Source organism: Xyrauchen texanus, chromosome 13 (genome assembly GCF_025860055.1).
Source record: "Xyrauchen texanus isolate HMW12.3.18 chromosome 13, RBS_HiC_50CHRs, whole genome shotgun sequence".
Classification (NCBI taxonomy): Eukaryota; Metazoa; Chordata; class Actinopteri; order Cypriniformes; family Catostomidae; genus Xyrauchen; species Xyrauchen texanus.
Genome location: NC_068288.1, coordinates 25,672,843 through 25,698,747, shown reverse-complemented (window position 1 = coordinate 25,698,747; position 25,905 = coordinate 25,672,843). Strand labels below are relative to the sequence as shown.

Below are 25,905 nucleotides of genomic sequence, written 5' to 3'. Positions count from 1 at the left end.
GATTCAACCAGGTCGATCCAGACCAAGCAATGGAGTGGATCATTGGAACAGGGAAAAAAAGAGGGGGGATCATTGGCATTACTAAGACACTTTCAGCCCTTTCCAGATGGACACTCTACTACAACATGAGGTCCCATGTAGCAGAAGAGACACATTTGATGTTCAGTAACACATCTGAGAAAACCTACGTCCACAATGAAGCTACCAAATCCCGTGAAAAGAGAGACAACAGAGACGAAATGGCATTGGTTTTAGTCTTCAAAGGATTCAAGGTGTTTGGTTCAGTCTCACCAGGCTCATTGCAAAATCTCGCCACAAAAGACGTTGCCACAGAGGCTATCCAAAGCTCATTACTTTCTGCCAAAGACATAGGACAAGAAAAAGTGAATTCATTCATTGAGAAAAGGATGATTGTTCCTGAGGACAAAGATAAACCAGAGGTCCCAATCCATGCAACCCTACATAAGAGCAAAGCTAAAACATTTGCATCTCTATATGAAAAAATCCTAAATTCAAAGACAACAGAACCGTCGTAAAGGCTGACCGAAACGTCCTCAAATGCCTTGTTACGGCCTATAAGGCAGGTCATCCAGTTGACTTACCAGCTGTCCTAAAATACGAGCTTCTGCCAGTTCCCATATCCCTTGCTGAAATGAATGGGACCCTTCGCACTGGAAACAAGTCTGTATTGGTAAATAAGTTAACAGAAGACATAGTCTGTCCTGAGGCTATTGAACTTCCCGACGTGTCATCTTGCCTCATCATAGATGGACAGGCACTGGTGGTTGCCCTAGGAAAGCCAGACAAAGCAGTAACATTTGGAGATTTGGCTGACACATTTCTCAGAGCAGTATTGAAAGCAGGATGTTCCTATAAACGGATAGACGTTGTGTTTGACAGATACAGAGAAGAGACCATCAAGGGTGCTACCAGGACACGACGCACAAAAGCAGCTCAACCAATCAGACGACTTGTTGAGGGTCGTGATGTGCATCTTCCGAAAAACTGGACCAACTTCCTGTCCCTCCCTGACAACAAAGCTGATCTTGCCAATCTACTCTCTGAAGAACTATGTGCTCAGGCACCAGATGATAAAGAGATAGTTGTTGCTGGTGGGTTCAGAGACAAAGAAACGGAGGTTAGGTCATCGAAAGCAACAACCAACCTGACTCATCTGAGAGCCAAACACGAAGAGGCAGATACCCGATTGGTATTACATGCAGTGCACTGCCAGTCAGACACAGTAGTCATGTCATCTAGAGACACTGATGTGCTTGTGATTCTGGTTTCCCATTTCCCGCATGTAGCGTGTAAAAAACTCTGGCTGTTGTCTGGTACCACAAGGAAGCCACAATATATACCCATTGATGCTGTTTTTAACAAACTGCCAAAGGATTCAGCACCAAGCCTTGTAGCATTTCATGCACTAACTGGTTGTGATACCACATCATACATTGTAAGTCACACCAAAAGTACATCGTGGAAAGTCTGGAAAATGCACCATCAATTGCTCAGAAACCTCGGAATTGGTGATCTCACGGAGGAGACTCAAAGATCTTCAGAGGCTTTTGTCTGCAGAATATATGATGTGCATAAAACAGACTCTGTTGATGCAGCAAGGCATGTACTTTTCTCCAGAACAGGTAAACCAGAAGCAATGCCGGCGACAAGCGATGCGCTCCACTTCCGTCTGCTGAGAGTACACTACCAGGCAATGGTTTGGAGAAATGCTCACTATGCCACACCTGAGCTTCCTTCACCCTTGGACATGGGATGGAAACATGGCGGTTTAGGACTACAGCCCATTCTTATGTCACAGAATCCAATACCTGAAAGTTGCCTGGAAATGATCCTGTGTACCTGTAAAAAGCAATGCAGAACACGCCAGTGCAAATGCCGAAAATCAGGGCTGTTATGCACTGCAATGTGTGCATGTCAGAGTGATGACCAATGTCCTTGTTTAAATGTGGAGTTGTAGTCCTCAAGTATACCAAGGCAAGGGGTAACCAAAGAACTTGGAAAAGGACTGCAGAAAGTAATACTAATCAAAATGAATTTCCAAAGACAAAATGGCACACAAGCAAACTAGAAAGGTATAAAAACTATTTAACAAAAATAATTTACAGAGGGAGTGAACTACAGAACTAAAAATCTAACAGAAAAAAGCAAAGCAATTAAGCTACAAACATGAAAGAAAATATACAGAAACAAGATGTTATCTGTAGATCTGTTCAAGGGAAGTTTCATGGTGTTTTTTTCCCTATTTTACAACATTCACTTGGGTTTTTCGATGTTTGAAATAAGAGCATAAATGCTTTGTTTGCATAAAAAATGAAATCTCAGACAACTTGCAATGGTGTTTTTCTTAGTTATTATGTAATATGTAATACATCACATATCATATATACACTGTGAACATTTAAGAGTGATATTGATTGAATATTTATGTCGGCCTTAAAAAATGACACAAATAATGCTTAATTTCACCTTAAAAGTTGGTATTTTGCATATATATATACATAAAAAACAGTGAGCCTCCATTATATCTTTGATCTGACCCTTGACTATGGATCTAGAAACTTAATTTCCTCATCTTGATTGCCTACTTACAAATAAACTAGGGGAAAATGGTCCAACGACTGAGCAAGATAGGCAATTTGGCGGCAATTTTGATATGCAAATTAGAAGGTCAAAAAATCACAATTTCGCTTGGGTACCAGTTTTTTGGGATTCAGCACCCTTGAAATATGTAAAGTAGGCCGGTTCCCGACTTGTACCCATAAATGCTCCTCACTTTCACTTTTTGGGTACATCCCATCTAGACTATTTCAGTCAGAATTAATTTGTACATGGTGTATGACAACTAGCCTACATTCATCCTGAGTCAGAATCAGAATATTGACAGTTCCATATAGATTGCAAGCACAGGACATTTGTTTTGCCGATTTACAGTCACACTGATAATATTTAAAAGGAAGGAAACTGATATTAAAGTGAGAAGAAGAGATGAGGGATAGAAACAGCAATTTATATGGGAAGTAGCTTGCCTATACTGTACATTAATTATCACTCTTACATATACAGTATAATGATGGCTATTTTGTATTTTATAACATGCTTAGTTTTCTATTTGGCTTTTTTTAACCATGGATGGTAATTTCAGTATTCAAGCTCATTAGATTCACCCTTGCCGATGTTCTTGTTGGTGTGGCTTAGTTAAAATATGGAGTTTCTGAGAAGTTTGCTTTTTAGATGTGATGCAATTTGTGCTGTTGAAGATTCTGTGCTTATGCTATTCTCTCCTACCACTACTTCTCAATTTCTCGACTTCTGATGAGTATTCTCTGTTGAGAACTGACAAAGAGGACAACTTATGCCTTTGCTTCCCAAATAAATTCTGTGCCTCCATCTGACAATCTACTTTTCAAAGAACTAGAGCTCCTATCTACTTGAATGGGGAAGACCTAAATATCCAAAATGGTTGGTCAAGATTACGATCAAAGAGCATATTTAAAATCAGCAGTACAATCTGTCAACAATAGTTTTATAAATTGTGCTTCTATTACTCAGATCACACAAAAAAAACGCTATTTACAGGCTGGTTTAGCTAATGCGCTTGTGCATTCTCAAGTTGACTGGCAGGCGACTTCTGTATCTAAAAGGTGGTTGGCTCTTTTACCTGTAAGTTGGGACTTCTGTTGGCCGTTCCAGTTTCTCCCATTCATAGTCTGTTAAAATGTCTCTGTTTTGTTCAGACTTTATTATTGAAGTATAAAAATGTAAGTGCATGCTAGCAATTTGAAATCTAGGAATGGACGGACTCATCTTGAATTATAGTTGCAGTCACAGCATGTATTTAAAGAGAGTGTAATGGCAGAGAGACAGAGTAACATCGTCTGTAGTTATTTCAAACAAATAAATGACAAAGGTAAATTACATGCATTATAAAGGGTTTGTGTGACATTTTTTATAAGTTTTTTGAATTTAAAGTTGATAAAAGATTGATCTTGATGTTCTATAATTGCTGTTTAAAACTAAAAAGTCTGAAAATTGGTAGTTTAGGCCTATTAATTCTAAAAAATGATTTCACATTTAATGTGAAATTGGTATTGTAATTATCCATTTTATCATCAGGAAAAAAGTCAAATTGATAGAGATTTGTTTTTATTGATATTGGCAATATTGGGTTTGCTAGTCCTTGATATCAGATCTAATGAAAATAAGTGGTATCGCATCCAAATTTAAAAGGCAATGCAATTAAAATAAATGGCCACACCTTCTAAACATAGAAATAGTTTTTTTAATAAATTAAAGATTTATTATGTAGAGAGATTGGTAGAGCGCAAGTTTTTTTAATGAGTCATTCATCTTCCTAATGTCAGAACGGTTCAATTTATACTGTATGTACATTTATTTTCATTGAAAGTATAAAATTTCCCCCAGAGACAAATCTGTCAGTTCAAAAATTGAACAGCTTATTTAACCGACTTCTTTTCAATTCCTTTACTCGACAGTTTATGCATGCTTCTCCCTTTGTTGTCATCTTATGGATATCTTTGTGGTTTTCCAAAAGAATAATACTCAGCAGGACGCTGCACATCAAAGCAAAAATAATGTTATTCTTTAATGTACTGAATCAATCAGAGTCTGCTTAAAACTTCTCCAGAAGTCTCCCTTGGTTAGTAGAAATGTCAGGTGATTTCTGTATTTATTTAATTATTTTGCTTGCACTAGATAGAATATTCTTCCATTTTTGGCAAATATTTTTCCATTACATTTCAGTTTTCTCTGTCTATCTTTGTCACACTCTCATAATGCAATGAATAATATTCTCCATCAGAATGTTGTCTTATTTTCCAGTAAAATATCTAAACATCCTTAAATCAAGATGCATTGACTTCAGAGGAAAAATTGCATGACATATTATTACTTGTTTTCACAGAATACATCTTGAATTAAGTTTTATTTTTCTTGTAAATATTTTTAAGCATAAATCTAAAAATAAAATGTAAGTGAGGTTTATGCTCAAAACAAAGGGGGAGAAAAAACTTAGTTGAAGATAAATTCTTTGAAACATTTCTCAGTAACTTGCACATTTTTCTAAGAATGTTTCAATATTTTTACTGGAAAACAAGATGAAAATATTGATTTAGAAACAAATGTGCTGTTCATACTGCTCCTCAGCTTCTTTGCTTTCTTTTCTTTTCTTTTCTCATTTTGTCTTTCTCTCTCACTTATATTTTCTTCCTCATCATGTCTGTTGAAGTTCTCTGGAATTCTGTGGCTTATTTCTCTAACCCTGGTGGAGAGTGGTATCAAGAGACCGTCCGCATGATTGACAGGAGGGAGTGCTGGAGTCAGCCAATGTTTTAGACATCCCACTGGCACTTTCTCCAGAGCTGGCTAAACAACAAGAGGAACACTGGCCTGGAAGGAAGGAGGAATAATAAATGTCTATAGGTTTTGCTGGAAATATAGACGTTCTGGCTCGTAATCTGTTTCATCTTGCCGTGACTGTCACAGCACTGGGTTAGGTGACAAAGACATAGTATGTGAGAGAGACTGTTAAGCCTACAGATGTTTTCCATTGCATCTGGGAAAAGTTGCGAATAGTGTCATGTTGAAGCCATGGATGGATCGCATTTAAAGACAAAGGGCTTGTATTGATCAATGTCAAAGTGCTTTATGTGATTGGTTTCCCAGTAGTGTTTTCATGAATATGTAGCATTGCAGTGGTTTCGGGAAAAAACTGCTCCCTCACACACATCCCCCCTTTCCACGCAAATAGTGTCTGGTGCTGATAGCATAACACATCGCACATAACTTATCTGTTGTATTTGTCTCCAATTTCCCAGTTGCAGGATTTACCATTAGTTAGCAAGATTAACTTTTGCATGAAGGCATGAAAGTCCCCCTTTGTAAAAGGAGTTACAATCTCACAGAAATAGACAGAGCAATTGATTCTTATTTGATTATTTTTAATATTTTTGGCCAGTTGAGCTGATTATCTCATCTTTACATCTCATGTTTCCAGGACTACACCTACATTTACATTTACATTTATGCATTTGTCAGACGCTTTTATCCAAAGCGACTTACAGTGCACTTATTACAGGGACAATCCCCCCGGAGCAACCTGGAGTTAAGTGTCTTGCTCAAGGACACAATGGTGGTGGCTGTGGGGCTTGAACCAGCATCCTTCTGATTACCAGATTACCAGTTATGTGCTTAGACCAAGACCACACCTCTTCAGATATGTGGTCTTGATGCACTTAAGAGGCCCCATGAAATCAAAATACAAGTTTTTTGGCTTTTAGCCCATGTCTATTAGCTTTGAGGCTCTATGCTCACAGACTCCCAAAAGATGTACATATTTAAAATGTACAGTCTTCCTCCTTTAGAAAATCAGGCCAAAATTTTGATGACTCATGTTGCAGACAAGGCTGTATACAAAATGCTGTCCAATAAAATGCTTTCTAGAAGGAGAATGTCCCCTGCCCCAATTCTATATGCCGACAAATAGCAATAGCAAGAAAGTAAATCATTCGTCATGGCTGTGAAGTAAAATAAAGCCTATTGGACAAGCCCTTAGATATGTGCTGCCCCAACTTTTTGTTTCAATAATAAATACGTCAACACATTAAAGAAAATTATATATCAACAAATAAAGAAAATGTATTGGCTCTTTAAGAGAAACTCAGTGTGTAGTTTGAGGTTAGAGAGTTCAGAATGGAGTAGGTAAATACATAACCAATTAGCACCAGGTCGAATGGGCGAGTCCTGGACCTTAAGAGCTTGGATGATGGACAGCTCTGAAGCATCACTGTCAGTCCTTTCTCTTTTTAGCATCATTTTCTGCAATCATCCTCAGGCAGGAGACAATCACTGCCTTTAAATGATTTAAGATGTGCCTCAACTGATGTCCAACTGAAGTGCTTTGTTCATTACACCCTCCCGATAATTTCTATGAAGATTTGGGAAAGACTGAGGAAAGTATCTGGAAATTCTGATCTCAAGGATTTGGGTCAAACCCCAGGCCTCCCGTGATGTGTAAACTGTAATGACATTTAAATAGTCTCACATTAACCGGGGCATCTCCGGCTCCCATTCGTCCTGAAAGCTCAGTGGGCAGGATGTTTTCATGTTTCAAGATAAGTGAGGCTGTTGCTATGTCTCCAAAACCTAGTGAGCTGCCTACGGAGGCAGCAATTTAAGGCAACATTGGCATAAAAAGGCAAACGTTAGGAAAACATTATTATGCTGCCTCTTAAGATACCTTGTTTTTGTCAAATTCTAAGGCAGCATCTCAAGTATCCTTAACAGAAAAGACTATACTAAAATGCATTGTGATAAGCCAGGTGATAAATAGATAAATCCAAGGTGGCGGATATACAGAGTATTTAATATTGAATAGTAAAAAAAGAAATAATTCAGTGTAATTAAAAATGTATTATTTACCCAGTATTTGTGTGTGCTATGTAAGTAATAATGTACAGTCAGCCGGTTGTTATCACACAATAAACCCTGACAGGGTGATCAGGAGGGGTCTTGTATCAACCTGAAGGGGTTTCTTTGGCAATAACAACCGAATGACTGTACATTATCCTGCTTACTACATGGCAACTTACCAAATAAATAAATACATTGACAATACATTTTCCAAATACATGAAAATATTAATTTGCATTGAAATTAAGTAATTGTGAGAAGAAAGAAATCACTGAACAGCTGAAATCAACCTCTGGTGTGAGTCTTAGTTTTGTTGGTGTTTACGTTGTAAAAATGATAATCTTACTCCTCAATATTCAGCCTATTACAAGACTACTGGCCAAATAAATAAAAAAAAATGCACATGAAACATATATTTGAGTGGAAATTATTTTATTAGCTTACTTGTAGAGATCGCACAGTGAGTGAGCCGTGAAGGAGGAAAGACAGCTCACAGAACCCAGATGAGCGGTCTGATATGTCTTAATCCCCGGGTGTGCGGTTGTTACAGAGCAATATCTGACAGCTGGAAGACACCGTTGAGCAATCAAAATTGAGTTTTCCAGAGATCCGTGTAATTAGTATAAATATGCTTATTAGAGTATTGCATAATGAGCATAGCATTATAAACAATATTTAATTATTTTAGTCAATTTTGATATGGCTAAAATAGCATATAATAGTCAGCGAAATTAATGTTATAGTTATATTTAAAGGTGTACTCAGTCATTTTTGTCCTCAATAAAAAAGTTTTACTTTTAAAGAAATTAATAGTATTTTGGAATATATGAAAAAAATTAGGACCACTCACATGAGATGAGTACTCCAGTTATACCAGTAAATTTATAAAAGCTGTTTTAATCTTCATGGAGAGGGTCCCCTTATGGGGGCTGCCATGTTCAAATCACATGACAAGCTGAATACTACTCACTTAATCAGAGTAACCAGCCTGTTATTGGACACTTTCACTAGTATATATTAATTATTCATGACTCACTGTGAGGAGAAAATTTCTGCAATTGCAGCGGTAACTGAAAACTATTGATTTTGAATGTTTCTACATCCACGCCCCTTGGTGTCAGTGTGAGTCCAAGACAACATATATAGAAAATGTTCTATGCACCTTTAATAATGTGCAGAATGACCCCCCCCCAAAAACATTTTTTACAGTCGAGACCTAAACAAATAGATATATTAATATATGCATCACATTTAAACATGCATCAACTTCTTTGACCTTCTGTGATAATCTGAAATAAGTTCCTACAATAATAGCGTGAGTATACTGAAGTATTAGGCACTGTTTCAATTTTCCATGTTTTAGAGACTGTGTGATTTTGCTAGATCATTTGAGGCATCAGTATTACGATCCGTCTAGGTTAAATCGTAACAACAAAAAAGAACATGACTCCCACGCCCAGTCGTCAGACCAAAAGAAAAACCAATGAGCCCAAAATTCAGGAAAAAACGCTAAACGTTTTTATTAAGATAAAGAAAATAAACAGATGTAAAATGTAAGTATTTTCAGAGTAACATAAACCAGTGGGTGTATAATCTTCAGGAAAACCCAAGGCCCAAAATAACAAACAAAACAGATCATAAACAATATCAAACTAACTTCCCTCAAGTATCCAAAGCAAAATCCAGAAAGTTAACCTAAGTACACTAACAAAACAGAGCGAACGTGATGTCAAAGAAAAGGGCAGGTCAACCCTACAAAACACCATCACTGAGAGGTAAACAAAAACATAACAATCTAAATCAGGTACAAATAATGATCTGACGGCTGGAGAGGAGACAGGAGAAGTGCGACCAGACCGGAATCGCAACAGCTCGACTTCAAAGGGCGGAAGCTGGAGTTTTAAACCCACGCCAATTAAAGGGGTGGAGCCATCCCACAGCTGATCCTGCTTAGAGCAAACAGAAATAACAGATGACAAGAAACACACAGAAATAACAAGGAATACATAATTCCGTAACAATCAGTATTCAACATTTTCCTCTTCTTGAAACTTTTTCATCTTAAAAAGAAATATTAATGCAGCATTGCTTTAATTTCCCGTCATATCATTTAATAAAATTTTTTTACACATTATTTCCCGTCATATTTTCGTCAACAGTATGTTTTAATCAAAATGATGCATATTTTTCATCTCTCTTAGTTAACAAAATAAAATAAAAATTTAATCCACAAACATTTTCGTCTATAATTTAGTTAACGAGATTAATACTTTATGTAAACATGCACTAGACATACGTCTTTGACCGTTGCACCGATTCTCGTTTTTTATACCTAATTTTTAAGATGCAATATCAAGTTAAATAACTTTTAAAAATGGATGTCTAGAGACCTGTTGTGATACATTCGTTTGGCTTTATCTAACTTGTTTTAATACAAGAACGCGTTACCTCTTAGAATTGTGCTGTTACCGATCTGCACGGTACGTGCCTTTCTCTCTGCACCTGAGACCGTGCTTGTGTCCAGACTCCGATAATGCGAGAGGAGCCTGTTCCACGCTAGTGGAGGATTTCAACATGTTGTCAGTCTGGCACCGGGAGATTGCTTTCTCCTGCCTGTCAGCAGAAAACAAATTACTTCTACAGTATGTGGTAACCAGCATAGTGCATTCCCAAACGTTCCTTTGAGATCTTAGCATGATCCGATATGCCCAGAGATTGCATTGTGCGAATACACGGGTCATTAAATGGTAAAGCAATATCATATTTGTGAAGTTTTGCATGTCTGACAAAACAGCACTGCCGGCCCTTGAAATGAGATCGATATGTAAACGATGAATCTTCTTTGAAGTGGTTCGGGTGCTTTCAGGAATATGCTAATCTGTCCCCTTGATGTTGATTACATGGGATGTCCTGATTTAAAACCCATCAGTCATCACCTGTGTCACACTGCTCTGTTTCATACAATGTATTAGCAACATTATGCAGCTGCATAAGCATTACATGCAACATAATCTCCATCATTACATTTGAACATTCAACACAGAATTTCCAATATACAGGCCTCAACAAAAAGGATCTTTCTGCTCGCCCAGTCGAACCAGTAGTTTATTTTTTTTACTTGCTCTGTCAAAATGTTTTTATTAGTCTAGCCACAAATATGAGAACTATAATTAGCAACATATTTTTGTGTCATTTAAAAAAATAAATATATAGTATTTATATATATATATATATGTGTGTGTGTGTGTGTGTGTGTATTTGTTTGTGTTTATTCAGTATATGGGTCAATAACCTGATTAATTACTATTAAAGTACAATTTACACAAAAAAAATGACTTGAATACACTACTACATTTTCTGAGTTTAAAGTCATTTTGATATTTTTAACAAGTGATGTAACCGTTCAGTGACAGTAAAAATAAAGATAAAAGCCTCATTAAAAGCTTAAATTCTTAAAAATAAATGGGCGGGGGGAAGGGGGGTCTTAGCTTAAGTAGTAAAAATATAAGCAGTAAAACTATTTCATTTAAAAAATTATACTAATATTTGAAAAACTTCGTCTATCAATTCAGAGGCAGGTGATGAAGGTAGTTATTATGTTGTCATATGACAAAAAATCATATAACAGAGAGGATCCCTCATGAAGAAAAAAAAAGATACTTTTTTGTGAAAAAAAGGCACAATTTGTTATGGTTGAATGGAGTAACCCTTAACTCCTTGATATTCGTGACTCAAAAATTCATGATATTTGTAAAAAGGTTTTTGCTTTGTTTTTACCTTAAAAATATGTTTTAGAACTGTTTTGAAATTAATGATTAAGTTGTGTACACAAATATATTCAAGGTGCAAGGAAAGTATTTTAATACCTTTTACTTGATACTTACACTAGTTAAAATTTTGAAGTCATTAAATACATTTTTGGTAAAAAAAAAAAAAAGTCCTGTTTTTCAAAAATGCATGAAACCAGCATGGCCACAAATATTACATTTCTAACTTCTAACAAACTTTACATGTTATAAAATAGATTTTTAAAAGGTTTCCAAAAATGTTATCATCTCTGACAATCTGTATAAATCAACAACCCACATTTTTCATTAAATGTTAAGAGTTCTTTACAAAATGTATTGTAACTCCATGACTGCTATAATTTCATTGATGGAATGATGGCATATAGTGTGAAACAATACTGATTTGTGTATAATGTTCACCCATTATAATTTATGTTAAGCTTTCAAGACAAGCTTTCTGTTGTTTCACAAAGTCAACAAATCCTCATCTATGTGAACCAGCTAAATACAATGGTGACATACTGTATGTAAATCAGCTTAGTTTTTAAAAATGCACAATACATAACAGAAATCCAATTACATGTACAAGACATAAAAGTTAATGTACTGTACACGATCAACAAATCCAAGATGTACTGAGAACGCAGTACTGGTCCGTCAACTGTTCCCAAACACTCACACTCTGGCCATGGGATATCCTAATTGTTGAGCCCTGGTATATATTGTTGCTGTTTAGAAAATTATTTGAAATGCACATGCGTTTTATCATAGTTTCTGTTTTCCGCAGTTTTTGGTGGGGAAAATCCAGAAAAAACTAAATGAATCCAATGAATCCTCATGGAAATCTCAAGAACAGATTTCAGTGACTGAATGTAATGATTATGCATGTATAAAGACAACAAGCCACTACATGAACAAACATCTTATTTAATCACTTTTTCTTTGTAATCATTTCAATTAAAATCTGTAACATCTCATTTGACAATCTTTTTTCTCATGCAATAGCATAAACTTGACCGTATGATAATTACTTTATCTCACATCAGAAAGCCTTAGAAGAGGGTTAATTTATGAAAATGCTGTTAAGAATTTACAGTGTTAGGTTTAAAGAAGTTCTGTTGTCCATTATTTACAGCTAAGTACTTTCACCCTGGGGCTAATGCTGGCTCCTTCCCATTAGCTCCCTGGAGGGCAGCCCAGTGGTGGGCCTGGCTGTCGTCTTGCTAAGGAGGGCTAAGCGGAGGAGAGGACTACCTTTTAGATGCATCAGAGCCTTTGTTTTGCATGGTGTTTGTTGTGCTAATGGGAAAGATCCTTGTATTACACCCTCCATGGCCAGTGCACACCCTGGTTCATTGCCCAGTTTCCAGCCTGTCTACGCCTGGTCTGTAGCAGACCATCTGGGTCCCTGGAGCCCGAACAGGGTTATCACATTACATCTCAGTTTCCTGAGACAGGACGGTAGGGTAGGTGGTGGAGGATTTAGGGGTGGCTTGGTTCCTGTTCCCTGTAGTGCACTCAGGTGGAGTTATTCCCTTCCTCCTGGCTTCTCCTTGCTCCTTTTATAGAGACCAGATCAGGGAAGGTGACACCTGAGAAGGTGAAAGAAACATGTTTCTCTACCATGGATCTTCTCAACCTCAGTCTCTCTCTCTAGCTCAGAGTTATTCTCTTGCCTGAGGTCTTCTTGATACTGATGCTTTTGACCAGCACTATAAAGTGGTTGTTTTTCTCCAGGGTTGTGACAGTGAAGGAAACAACTAGCCAAGACAAATAACCTCAGCATTTGGGCTGGGCTCAGCGCCCACCTCCAAACACAAGAGTTTATGATCAGAATCATCAGCCTGGATTTTTCCCTCACTTTCTCTCTCTCTTTCTCCCCCTCAATAAACAGCTTTATTATCTCTGGCCCAGCCAGTTTCACATTTTCCGATCACATCCAAGTGCCCAGCTTAATTATGATAATAATTCATTAAGGAAGACAGGCAGGGTTCGAACCCAGGAACATCAGGCAACTCTCTTTAAAGTCATCACCAGCTGTTCATTTTATTTAACCACCAAATTTGCTTGAAGAGGTCCTCTTTATATTGTAGTACAGATTGTAATGATATTTTATGAGGGGCTAAGCCATTTTACATGATATTTTAATTAACCAATGTAAAGTAAAACCTATGAGAAGCTATCAGAATGTGTCCCACTTTACCAATGTTCACTCTACTTTATGTAAACGTAAGCGGCTTGTAACAAATGCAGAGCAAAATCTTTAGGAGAGAAATCTGGAATGTATAGATCTCAATATTAAAGATGCGATTTTGGTGAACATTTGCTATGCTGTGCTATGTGATGCTTTTATGGGATATAGCATTTTTGGATACAGCACAATTTATTGCATTCTTTAAACATGTAATGGCAGAAAAAAATTATGCTTGATTATAGTATAACATTACTTGCACCAATAAAAGGATCTGCATAAAAAGCCATCATTTCAGTACTAGAAAACAAAGCATGCAATCATATTTGATTGCATTGTTGTATACTTTCATTGTAAAAAGTCATCTTTCCCATATGCACACAAAACCAGATCCCTGGCATCTGTCCGAGGTCAGATTTCTCACTGAATTTTTAGTCCTCTTCCATTAAACCTGAGATGTGATGTTATTTAAAGGTCTGTGTGTACATGTGAAATAAATCTCTCCTCATGATCGTTCTTGCAGACAATTTTGGTGATGTCATCCTAATGTTAACCAAATGGAGTGAATAAAAGTCTTGGATTGGAGATTTGCAGTAGTTGAAATCATGCATATTATAAACACCACAGTGTTGACTGAGAGTGTTGATCTTTATTGTGTATGATGTTTGTAAAGGGGTACAAATGAAAGGAGGAGGCGAGACCTGGCAATATAAATAATATTTTAATGATCAACTTAACCAAAAACACACAAACATAACCACACACAGGGCAGCTGCCTGTAATTCTCTCTCTCTCTCTCTCTCTCTCTCTCTCTCTCTCTCTCTCTCTCTCTCGAACTGTCATCACCGGCCACCTTTATCCCTTGCGCGCACCATCAGGCTGATTGGGGACCGTGCGTCGTCCAGCCCGGCCCTGCCCTCCTCCGCTCTACAATGTTTTATTGAAATAGAAAACAACTGAATATGTTTGTAGTTTTTTTTATATAAAATGTTTTATTCAGTGTAGTGTTCAACTTTTTTTCCACTTGTGTCTCCAAATGGAATTGCAATTGCAATAATCAGTGTTTTCAAACAGGTTCCAGAAAGCTCCCCTTTTTTCATTGGTTTGGACTGTTATTCAAATGATATTTAATGGAATATGGAGTAGTTAAACATAGCAGTCAATGCAACAGCAAGAGTAATCCAAATGACGATGATGATGATCTGAGGAACTCCGTTGGAGAGTACCTCATCTACCCCCACATCTGATGCATCTACGTCCACAAAAAACTGATAAGACGGTTCAGGGGTAACAAGAATGGGGGCCGAAAAACGGCCCTTGAGTTTGGAGAAAGGCAGGTCAGCCTCCCTTGACCAGCAAAACTCAGTCTCGGTGAAGGTAAGGACCGTCAGAGGTGTGGCTAGTTGGCTGTAATTGCGAATAAAATGGTGATACCCAAGAATCGCTGCAGGGTCTTGCAAGAATCCGGGGTTGGCCAATCTACCACAGCCTTAATCTTAGCTGGGTCTACCTGAAACCCCTTAGGTGACACGATGAATCCTAGAAAGGAAACCGATCGAGCGTGGAACTCACACTTCTCAGCCTTGACAAAAAGCTAATTTTCTAGCAGCCGTTGGAGCACTCGTCTGACGTGCTGAACATATTTCTGGAGAGAATGAGAAACAATTAGAATGTCATCCAGGTAGACAAAAATGAACTGATCAATCATATCTCTCAGCACATCATTGACTAATGCCTGGAAGACCACGGACATTGGCTATGCTGAAAGGCATCACCAGTTACTCAAAGTGCCCCCTAGGGGTGTTAAAAGCAGTCTTCCACTCATCGCCCTCTCTGATGCTGACCAGATGATAAGTATTGCGAAGGTCCAATTTTGCGAAAAAGTTGGCACCCTGCAGATGCACAAAGGCTGATGACATCGACGGAAATGTGTTGGTGTTCTTAATGGTAATGTCATTCAGTCTCTGGTAGTCAATAAAAGGCCAAAGGGAGCAATCCTTCTTATTCACGAAAAAGAACCCCGCACCTGCAGAGAGGAAGTGGGCCAAATGATCTTGGCTGTCAGAGAATCAGAAATGTATTTCTCCATTGCCATCCTTTCAGGAGCTGAGAGCGAGTATAAACTACACTTGGGGGGAAATGTACCTGATTTAAACTCTATAGCACAATCATAAGGATGATGAGGGGGAAGAGATGCAGCCCGAGACTTAATGAATACCCCTTTCAGGTTGTGGTACTCCATGGGAACTCTGGAAACATCCACCAGTTCATCCTGCAACACAGAACAAGAAACAGGGGAAGGTGCAGACAAATGACAAAAAGCATGACAGAAAGTACTCCAAACCAAAATTGTGTTACCAGACGAGCACATGTGAGGATTGTGTGTCAATAATCATGAATGTCCTAGGACGACTGGGGTGAGCAGAGAGTCAATGATGTAAAATGAGGTGAATTCAGAACGATTTCCAGAGACAATGAGGTTTAAGGCAGTGGTGCAGTGAGTTATTTCAGTAAGTTGAGTGTTGCATAGAGTATTGACTGGAATCTTGACATTGAGAGTAGAAGTGGGAATCTTGAGAGCCTTGACCAGGGAAGCATCAGTGAGGTTGTCCTCAGCACCGGAGTCGACTAGGGCTTGACAGGAGTGATGCAGAGAACCCCACTGCAGTTGTTCCAGGAGCAGAGTCGAAGATGAGAATTACTGGTGGGCTCTCTCTTTTACCGGACAGGAATGTGCTTGATGTCCTGGAGATCCACAGACCTTGTGCGTCAGCGGTTCTACTCCTCCTGGGAAAACCGAGCTCTGCCCACCTGCATGCGTTCTCCCTCAGATGATTAGCTGACCGCAACCTGACTCATAACTCCCCTGGGAGGTGATGAAGCATACAGTAGATGCTCAAGAGTTGCTGTAGATCCCAGATGCGAGTGATGCTGAAGATGTGTGTCTACTCGAATAGCAAGATCAACCAGTTCATCAAGAGTCTTTGGTAGATCTACATTATAGATCTTGTCCTTGATGCAGTCAGCCAACCAATGCAGGAATAAGTCCCACTGCGCCTCCTCGTTCCAGTTACAACTAGCAGCAAGCATCTGAAAAGTATACTCAGATACTAATTGCATTCCTTGGTGAAGTTTGGCTAGAGCATGTGCTGCCTCTCTGCCATGTGCTGCATGGTTGAAGACCTTCCTGAGTTGATCAGCGAAGGACTGGATTGAGGAGCAACATGGATGTTTCTGTGCCTACGCTGCCGTCCCCCACAGATATGCTCGACCAGTCAGCAGTGAGATAACATAAGCCATCTTTGATTGCTCAGTGGGAAAGGCAAACAACTGCAAGGAAAAAGCCAGAGAGCATTGGGATAAAAAAGCTCTGCTATAGTTAGGCTCACCCGAATAGGATGCTGGAGGGTTGATCCGAGGCTCAGATCGTGAAGCAGTGTGTGGTGCTGAATCCGGCATGGGTGGCAGTGTGAGCACAGGGTACTCATCTTGAGATGTGAGTCGCTGGACAAGGGAGGAGAGCTCGATGATTTACACTGCCAAAACTTTGACGGCTCGTCCGGTGGATCTTGTGACCTCCTCTTGCTGAGTGAGACGGGAATCCTGACTAGAGAGGAACTGCTGGATCTCGGTGAGTCCTGCTGGGTCCATGATGTTGGTTGGATCGTTATGTTATGATAAATAAAGGACCCAGATACAGGTAACAGTTCAAATTATATTTAATGGAATATAGAGTGGCTAAACACAGCAGACAATCCAACAGCAAGAGTAATCCAAATGGCGATGATGATGGCAATGACTGCAGTGAAGTGGGATGACGAAGGCAAAGATGAACAAATGCAGAGGGTACTGAAAGAGATATATGACTTGAGCACAGGAAAACAGGTTAAGGTAAATCCAACTAAAAACAAGAAAAGAGCAAGAGTATGAGAGAGAACAATACAACACACGAGAACAATCTGACAAACACAACTCACACAAAGGGATGCTTATAAGGGGAAAGGAGATAGCGTGCAGTTGTCGCATTAATCAGACAGCGGCTGGTAGTAAACGTTGCTGAGCAACGCCGGAACATAATTAACGCTACACTCGTAACATCACGAGGGAAGACACACAAAACAAACCGGGGCTGAATAATCCCATGACATGGACAGAAACAAAATAGTCCCACCCCAAACTCACACCAGTGGTCGGGCCTAGTTGGGTTTGGAGAAAGTGTTTTAACAGAGAAAAAATGACAAATATCAGCTTTAAGTTATATTGCTGAAGTAAAGAGTTATAATAGTCTTATCTTTGTAAAATGTAAAAGTGTTTAATCTGAGCTATGCTAGATGCCTTAATTATAGATTTTGTTATTTTTGTTCAGAAATTGATTATCGATTATGGAGGAGAAAATACCTTACACCCAAACAGGACTCAAACATGTAACTGTTATTTGCTTCCAGAAGCATTAAAAAGTGCCTATTGCACAGATATGGACAGTATGCGTTATAAATGTTTATACGCTCAATGTAACAAAATAGCATCATCGTTTTCATTGGACAAAATTGTTATTTGGTAGAAACTGGATCTGATTCAGAATGATTATTTTGTTGTTTATAAATGTGACCTGTTACTTGGCATGTAAATTCTCATAAGATCTTTAAAGAACTTAATCAAGTTGTTGTTTCAGGAGCCAATACTGCTGCAGAGGCTTTTCCTGTGCCCTCTCTTTTGATTTTCAGATGTACTTCTTTTTTAAAACCAGCTTTAATGAATGTTCCCAATTAAACATGTCTTTGTTTTTTGGCAACATCAGACTGGTAATCTCAAAATTACACTGCAATTTGCCTAATATTTCGTAATTAGCTAATGATGGGTTAGCTTGCAGATGTGGACTAACTGGAGTATGCTTTTCATCTTGATATATTCAGCTGGCCTGCCCACATATAAGGCCTGTGCATGCTCCCCCTCTCTCTCTCTCTCTCTCTCTCTCTCTCTCTCTCTCTCTCTCTCTCTCTCTGTCACTCTCACTCATTCTCTTTCTCTTTGAAGTGCTGACCTGTTTATAGTAGTTGGTATTCTGACAGTTGTCCACCTAAAGTTTTGTGAACAAAAGGAAAATATAAAGAGACCAAAGGAGAAAGAAAGCGAGCGAGCGAGAGAGAGAGAGAGACAGATAAAGGATAAGCCTGGAGAAACATTGCAAAGGAATCTTGTCAATGTCATACCAGTTGAAATGTATTATAAACCATCTGACAGATCAGTAAAGCTTATCTGAGGCATATCATTGTGTTTCAGGGTTGAAATACACTCAAAGTACTGCAGTGGTTGACTCCTCATTTTAATAGACATGCAGTGTCTTTATTACAGTGCTTGCAAGGCAGACAGTTGTGTCGATACTTTCAGCCTTAGGTATGCTTACTATTTTTGGTGTTTATCAACTTTATACTTTTTAAGAAATGAAATTAATAGACATTGATAAAATGTTCAGCATTCCAAATGTAACCTACGGTGATGGTACCATATAATTGTAATATTGACTCATAACTGAATCATAATTGGCCTTATCGTTCTTGCATGTATTTACACTGTAAAGTAAAAAAAAAAAAATGACAGAAATCAGGACACTGAGTGCCATGAGTGTCATTTATACAGAACTAAGGGCCTGTATGTGTAAAGTGATATATGTTACATAAATATTATATCATGAAGTGTTACAGAAATCAGGCACTTAGATGATCTAAATTTAGGTTACAGTTTCTCCAACAGAGAGTTTCACAGCTAAAAGTGGCAGGTCATAGCGTTTGAGTCCTGATCAGAATGTAATGAGTAGATGAAGTGACCTGTCAAAGGCACATTACTAATGAGTGTAATTTGGATTTGTAGGCCATGTCGTCATGTTGTTTGTGTGTGTGTGAGTGTGTGTGTGTGTGTGTGTGTGTGTGTGTGTGTGTGTGTGTGTGTGTGTGTGTGTGTGTGTGTGTGTGTGTGTGTGTGTGTGTGTGTGTGTGTTTGTGGGCATGTGTATGTGGTTTACAAGGAAACATTTTTAGGTTACAAACTGGTAATTACAAGGGTATTATGCTATAATTGTGGTTTATGAGGACATTTCTAGTGTCCCAATAATTTAAATAGCTTAAAAAACATATTAAACGTTGTTTTATTGAAAATGTAAAAATGCAGAAAGTTTTTTGTGAGGGTTAGGTTTAGGGGTTGTGTTAGGTTTATGGGATAGAATCTATAGTTTGTACAGTATAAAAATCCTTATGTCTATGGAAAGTCCTCATAATGATAGGTAGACCAACAGGTGTGTGTGTGTGTGTTTGTTTGTTTGTTTGTTTGTAAATCAGCAGCTCATTACAATGGCATGTGTCCTAACATCAGGCAATTTTAACATTAAATTAACACCTAATTAACATAATCACACCTTGATGGTCGCAATAATGTGCCTTTGTATCTCTTTTCTTTTTGTCATAAAAATGGTCCATATGTCTAGTGTGCTGTAAAACAAGTCTTCTGAAGCCATTCAATACCTTTGTATGAGTAACAGACTGAAACGTAAGTCACTATTCAAATAAATTCTTCAAAAGCTCACCTTTTAGTGTTCCACAGATGAAAAAGACTCCGATTTGGAACAACATGAGATTAAGTAAATAATGACAGAATTTTCATATTCTGTTGAGCTATTCCTTAATGCAATATTTTTGAATGCTTATTCTTCAATGGAAGTGTACTTTTCTGTTTCTGGTACTCATGGAAGTATGTGAGATGTGGCTCCAGCAGAGCTCTGATGATGTCAGCACGCTGTACATTTATCCTCTAAAGTGAGCCTAGTCAGCAGGGATTCTGTGTGATCCATTACTAGTTCTTGACTTTACATAGGGATGCACGCATGCACAGGCACACAATATTGCTATGGTAGTTGTTGACTGTACTCTTTGCATTCAAAGTCATAAAGTTGAGTGTATGCCCACTGTTTTAGAATGTGTGTGTGCTTATGCTGTCAGTCAGACCAAAGACCTTTTTAAACCAAATCAGTATATTTGAAAGATATCTTGTGAATACCCCAGGGCAGCTAATTCTGACTGATCTCACTGTGAAATTGGAAACAGTAGGTTGAGTTTTCTTTTGCTAAAATCAGTCTGTGCTTACAAAAATGTGAAACATTGTCCCAGTGAGCAAAGCAGTAAGTGTTGTTGGGCGAATGGGCACATGTGAAGCGAGTTGTTTTGCAAGCACGTTTACTTCCTGGTTTCATCACAGGATCCAAACCCAGGTCTCCCAAGCTGCTGATCCAACGTGCTTCCAGTCACACCTCAAGGGAAGGGAAACACTGGAGCTGATGCAAAAAATGTCTGATAGGAAATGCCCCTTTGCCACTCAGTGAGTTGACATAATGTGGCTGAACCTAGGGTTCCAGAACCCTTGGAAACAACATGCCCACTTCTCATGTGATCATGTTGATTATTTTCTAGTCATGCAAGTATAGCTCCTACAGTAGTTGGATGGGGAAAGGGTTAAACCTACAAAACTGTTTTCCAAGCTTTAGTTTCAATAGCATGTTAAATCAGCAATAAAATAATATCACAAAATAAAGTGATATTATAAATGTATCTTTTTTAAACTCAATATCTAAAAATAAAATATTTAAAGGCTGGTCCAGCTAAACACATTCACTTTTGAATGGCTCAGTCACATTCACTTTTTCACAGTATAAAATAGCAGGTGATTTACAGTCATCTCTATGAGAATTCTTCTAAAAATGTTCCTTCTGGTGGCAAAGAAATGTCCCTTTTGAACTTGAACTTTGACTGCAGTACTGCAGATATTGTTGACTTTTGTATAGAAATGCTTGTTATGCTTGTTTGTGGATAAAAATGTCTGCTAAATGACTACATTTTAATGTAAATGACTTGCGCAGATTCATTCATTATAATGGGACTGCTATAGTCACTTGAATCGATCTAGCCAGCTGAACTATACATATCAAACTTGGTATTAGTTTGCAAAAATGTTGTTCACCTACCAGAGATTATATTTTTTAGTACTGCACGTATCCAACCATCTTGCTTCATTGCAGCAGTTTATGCGTCCATTTGTGGTTGCTTTTTTTGGCAGTTTAAACAGTTTAATTTCAGTTAGATCCAGGGAGCAGTCAATGAACAACATGGTACACATTTGAATTGATAAATAATGACATTCTAACACAATCGTTTAACATTAGCATTAGTAACATTAATCGTGTTAAAGTCACTTTGAAGTGAAGAACCTTCCGCTGTTGTTTTGAATGAGTTCGACAACTAGCCGGAATTGTTCAACCGACAAAGTCGGTTCCTTAAACCGACAAACTGTCCTTGAAATGGTCTACTGTCTATGGTCAGATATGCACACATATGGGAGATGAATGTACCAATGCTGTACATCCCTGGAGCAGCATGCACCTTTATTCTGACTCCTGTACTGTTCTAATCCCATTGTTTATTGTGTTCGGTAGTAAACGAATGCAAATTTCCTTGATCTGACTCACAAGGGGCCATTGTGAAGTGAGCATCACCAACTGTGGTCTTGTCAACACTTGCCCATATTGTGTTTCTGCTCTGTAATAAAATGCTGTAATCTTGATGTATGAGAGGCAGGTTTAACTGCACACTCTCGAGCACACCAAGTGCTAATAATGACATGACTGCCTGTTCAATTTCAAATTTTGGTTGCATATTTTGTCATTTCTCTCACAAAAGTTAATTGAAGCCAGAATACTGAACTAAAACCAGATTTAAATGAGTCCTAAATGTCTGTTTACAATCAACATCTACCACTATCCACAGTGTACCAATGTTAACCAAAAAAGTATTTTATGTGGTAAAATCTAAATAATTTAAATGATTCAATTATTACAATCTAAGTTAAATTCCAAAGACATTTAATATGACTTAAACAACCTTAACTTGGCTTATACAGTATTTATTAAGGGTCATATAAGCTATTAAAAACAGTTATCTGCAAGCTTTTGTTCAAAGCACATGTTCACCATTTAGAGTGCCTATTTATTTTTTATTAATTATGCGAAAATGTATACACGGTTGCCCCATGTTAGATTTGCTACTTGTATGCAAAGTATACAACATTAACAACATTTTAAATGTATAATCTGTTTATAATAGGTGGAACTATTCCATTCATTTACTAAAATGTACCATGGATTAATTATTTTGACTTTTTTTTAAAGACCTTGGAGCAACAGGTAAATACCATGGTTAATGAGTGGTCATCCTGTATCATGGTATAAATATCAAAGTAGCTTGGCATAACCATCTGATATCATCTCTGCACCATGGTTTCTCTACAGTACTTTTTGTAAGGGTTTACTTGTCCATTTAAAAGTTGGTTTTCTGTCTGCAGGGGCTGAGAATCTTCCAGACAAGAACGTGGTGGCCACCTCCAGTTGGAACATGTCCAGCAGAACTGAAAGAGGTGAGTTTGAGTCCAACACTGTTCTACAACTGAGGGACACTATTAGGTCTACAGTAATGTGACAGACAGGCAGTGATTGCTGGATGTTTTGTCTGGAGATGAATGTTAGCTTTGATTTCCAAAGCAGACATGATTACTAGCAGCAACATGTGAGCTGCAAGATGGCAACAGTTTGAAAAGGGGCTGGTTATGTGTCTTATGTCATCTTGTTTCTACAGCAAGAGCAGCACTGTTTGGGACACTGTGCCCTAATTTGGGGGTTTCAATAAGCATTGGAAATCTAGATCTGTTGTGTCTGTGCTATCATTTCAGATGCAAGTTAAAACAAAAGTGAGGAAAGTTAACAAAAACGTATTTTCCACAGGATCACTAAGCAATTCATAGTGCCATTGTAACTACATTAAAGACACCTGTGAATTTTAGATGATCAATTTGTCCAATCAAATGCTCTCTATATGAACATTTTCTGATTCAGTTCAATTTCATTTAACACCTGCCTGCAACCAAATAGCAATTAGCTGATAATGATTCATGTCTGTGATGTAACTAAATACAGGTTAATTTTCTTCTTTTTTTTTTTAAGGGATGATCACTTTTTTGAACTTCCTGCTTCAATACATGATCACAAAGGAAATCAACATTTAGCCTCCAAAAGTTAATGTACCCGAAAATAAACCCCATTTTACCAAATTACTGACAAGCGCCATTTCCCATCAAAAATGTTGGCATCAATTCGACCATGAACACCTTTCCCTCTAGTGGACTTTTTTATGTGGTCTTTAATGTTCTTTCTCTTTCTTTCTCTTATAAACACACACAAGCACATCATATGTACACAGCTCCATTCTGGCTCTGTGCTCCATTCTTTATTCCTGCTTGTTTCTTTATTTCGTTTATGTGTTTTTTCTGTCTTAAACCAAATTTAGTAGTGATTAAACTAACAAAAGAATTTTGGTCATTAAGTCCGTTCTCTATACATTATCCTAATTGCTTTGGGATGTATATTCTCACCTCAGTCTGATTTGATGCTTGGCGTTTTAACTGTCAACAAAGAAAAGATTTAAGGAAACAAAAGGCTTCACGATAATTGCTATCTGCTAGATACATTATGTATCCTATTCTTGTACTGTCACCATTGCTAAGGCAAGCATCACTATTACTATTGCTCATACTTAGGTTAAGGGATTTGAACAAACCCCTATCCCCAAGTTAGAGGTGTGAATCTTCACTGTCCTCACGATTCGATTTGATTACGATTCAAAGGGTAACAATTTGATTATAAAATGATTCTTGATGCATTACAATGCATCATGATTCATCTTGTCCTCCAATATCTTTTATTTTTAGTTTCTTCGAAATATATGTTTTGCTCTCTATTTTTTCTCTTTCAGCTTTTTATTTAACTGCTGTTTCTCCATCAAAACACACTGAATACTATTACTTCAAATTATTATATTTTTTTGTTGGTTTGATTAAAGCATTGTAAATCATTTAATAGTATTTAATTATTATTTAAAATGTATCTTTGCCATGCCTATTTATTTTAATTATTAACTATAACCACAACTGGAAGTTGCTGGTCCAGGATGAGAGATATATCTGCTTCTTTGAGAGTGCAGCTCTCTCCTCACCTGCACAGGTGATAGTAAAGTTTAAACAGCACAGTTGTTGCTTCAGAAATGTATCAAGCATCGTATGCACTGTTCCATCTGTTTTCTCTGTGAGTAGAAGATTGCATGAACTCATCGCAAAAACTATGATGGGCTGACAATTGAGTAACCTACAGTAAGCGAATGCCAATGAAATGGAAAGTGCACAAGAGTAGAGAAAGGCATCGGGGGGTTAAATAAATTAAAACATTACCCACGTCTCACGAACCACTGCATCGTCATTATTTTCTGCTGTGTTTTCCCCGTTGTGTGCAAATCACTGCAATAACAGGAACAAGCTAGTCTTTCATGTTGTCTGTTGGTATGTTATCACAAATAAACTCTCCTGTTACTTTGTGCACGGATTTGTGAAAGAATTTGGGGATTGTAGATGCATTCGGGCACAAATGGTCATGTGTTTGATACATCTAGTCTGCAATTAGTCATGTTTGTGCGCCTGATTTTCATGTATGCGCTTAGCGTGCATCTTTGTTTCGATATCTGTATTTGGTGCACGCCACTGCACTGCTGCAGTTTAAGCTGAACTCATAATTGATTCTGATTCTTTTGAGAATCAATTCAGAATCATTTGAGAAAGAATCACGATGCATCGCTGAAAATATTTTCCCCCCATCCCTTCCCTAAGTATTAAACTTAAGCATGTAACTTGTCCTTGCACTTGTCTTTGCTTTGTTGTAAAATCACTTGGTCTGTTAAGGAGAAGTGTACTATCACTTTTCTAAGCAATCGGATGAAGGATTTTTGCCTAGTAAGTGATACAAAATTCAAAACATTCCCAGACACGTGCATTAAAGGAAGGACCTGAGCACTATCTTTAGGCAATAAGACTTCAGGATGTTATATATATGCTATGTTGACTTGGGCCAGTAAGCAACCACCCAGAACTCCCTTGCAACATCATAGCAGAACACTAAAATACTCTCAGACACTCACCTTAGCAACCTTAGTAATGCCCTAGCAAACCACCTACAACAGCCTAGCATCATGGCGGCAAGTTTTGCACTGACAAACACCACAAACAAATCTAGTTGCAGAGCACACAGCGCCATTGGCAACAAAAGATGCTATTGCTTTTGTATCACAATCTTTAGACTGTCAAATTAGTTCATCAAATCCTCTGCGAAGTTTGATAAATAAACAACTGAACTACATGTGCTTGTGGATCTGTGTGCGGTTGGTTCAATCTGGCTCAAGTTAGTAACCAGTCACCACATCCTTACATCATTACAAGGAAGTGGACATGTCCAAAAGATTAGGCTCATCAGTCAGATGCATTGTGAGTCTGAACTGATCCCCCTGTGGTTATATCCTTCCATTTTTTGTGACAACCACATTTGTAGATTGTTTTAAGAAA

General features: G+C 37.9%; 1 protein-coding gene across 2 annotated transcripts in view; it reads left to right on the top strand.

Annotated features, from left to right (window-relative positions):
- LOC127654085 (inactive tyrosine-protein kinase transmembrane receptor ROR1-like) overlaps window positions 1-25,905 on the top strand; it is a 185,380-nt gene that overhangs the window by 117,748 nt on the left and 41,727 nt on the right. For both annotated transcript variants that reach the window (XM_052141069.1, XM_052141070.1), the window contains exon 2: window positions 22,810-22,881. In XM_052141069.1, coding sequence (XP_051997029.1) covers window positions 22,810-22,881 — 72 coding nt within the window. The remainder of the gene's footprint in view (window positions 1-22,809; window positions 22,882-25,905) is intronic.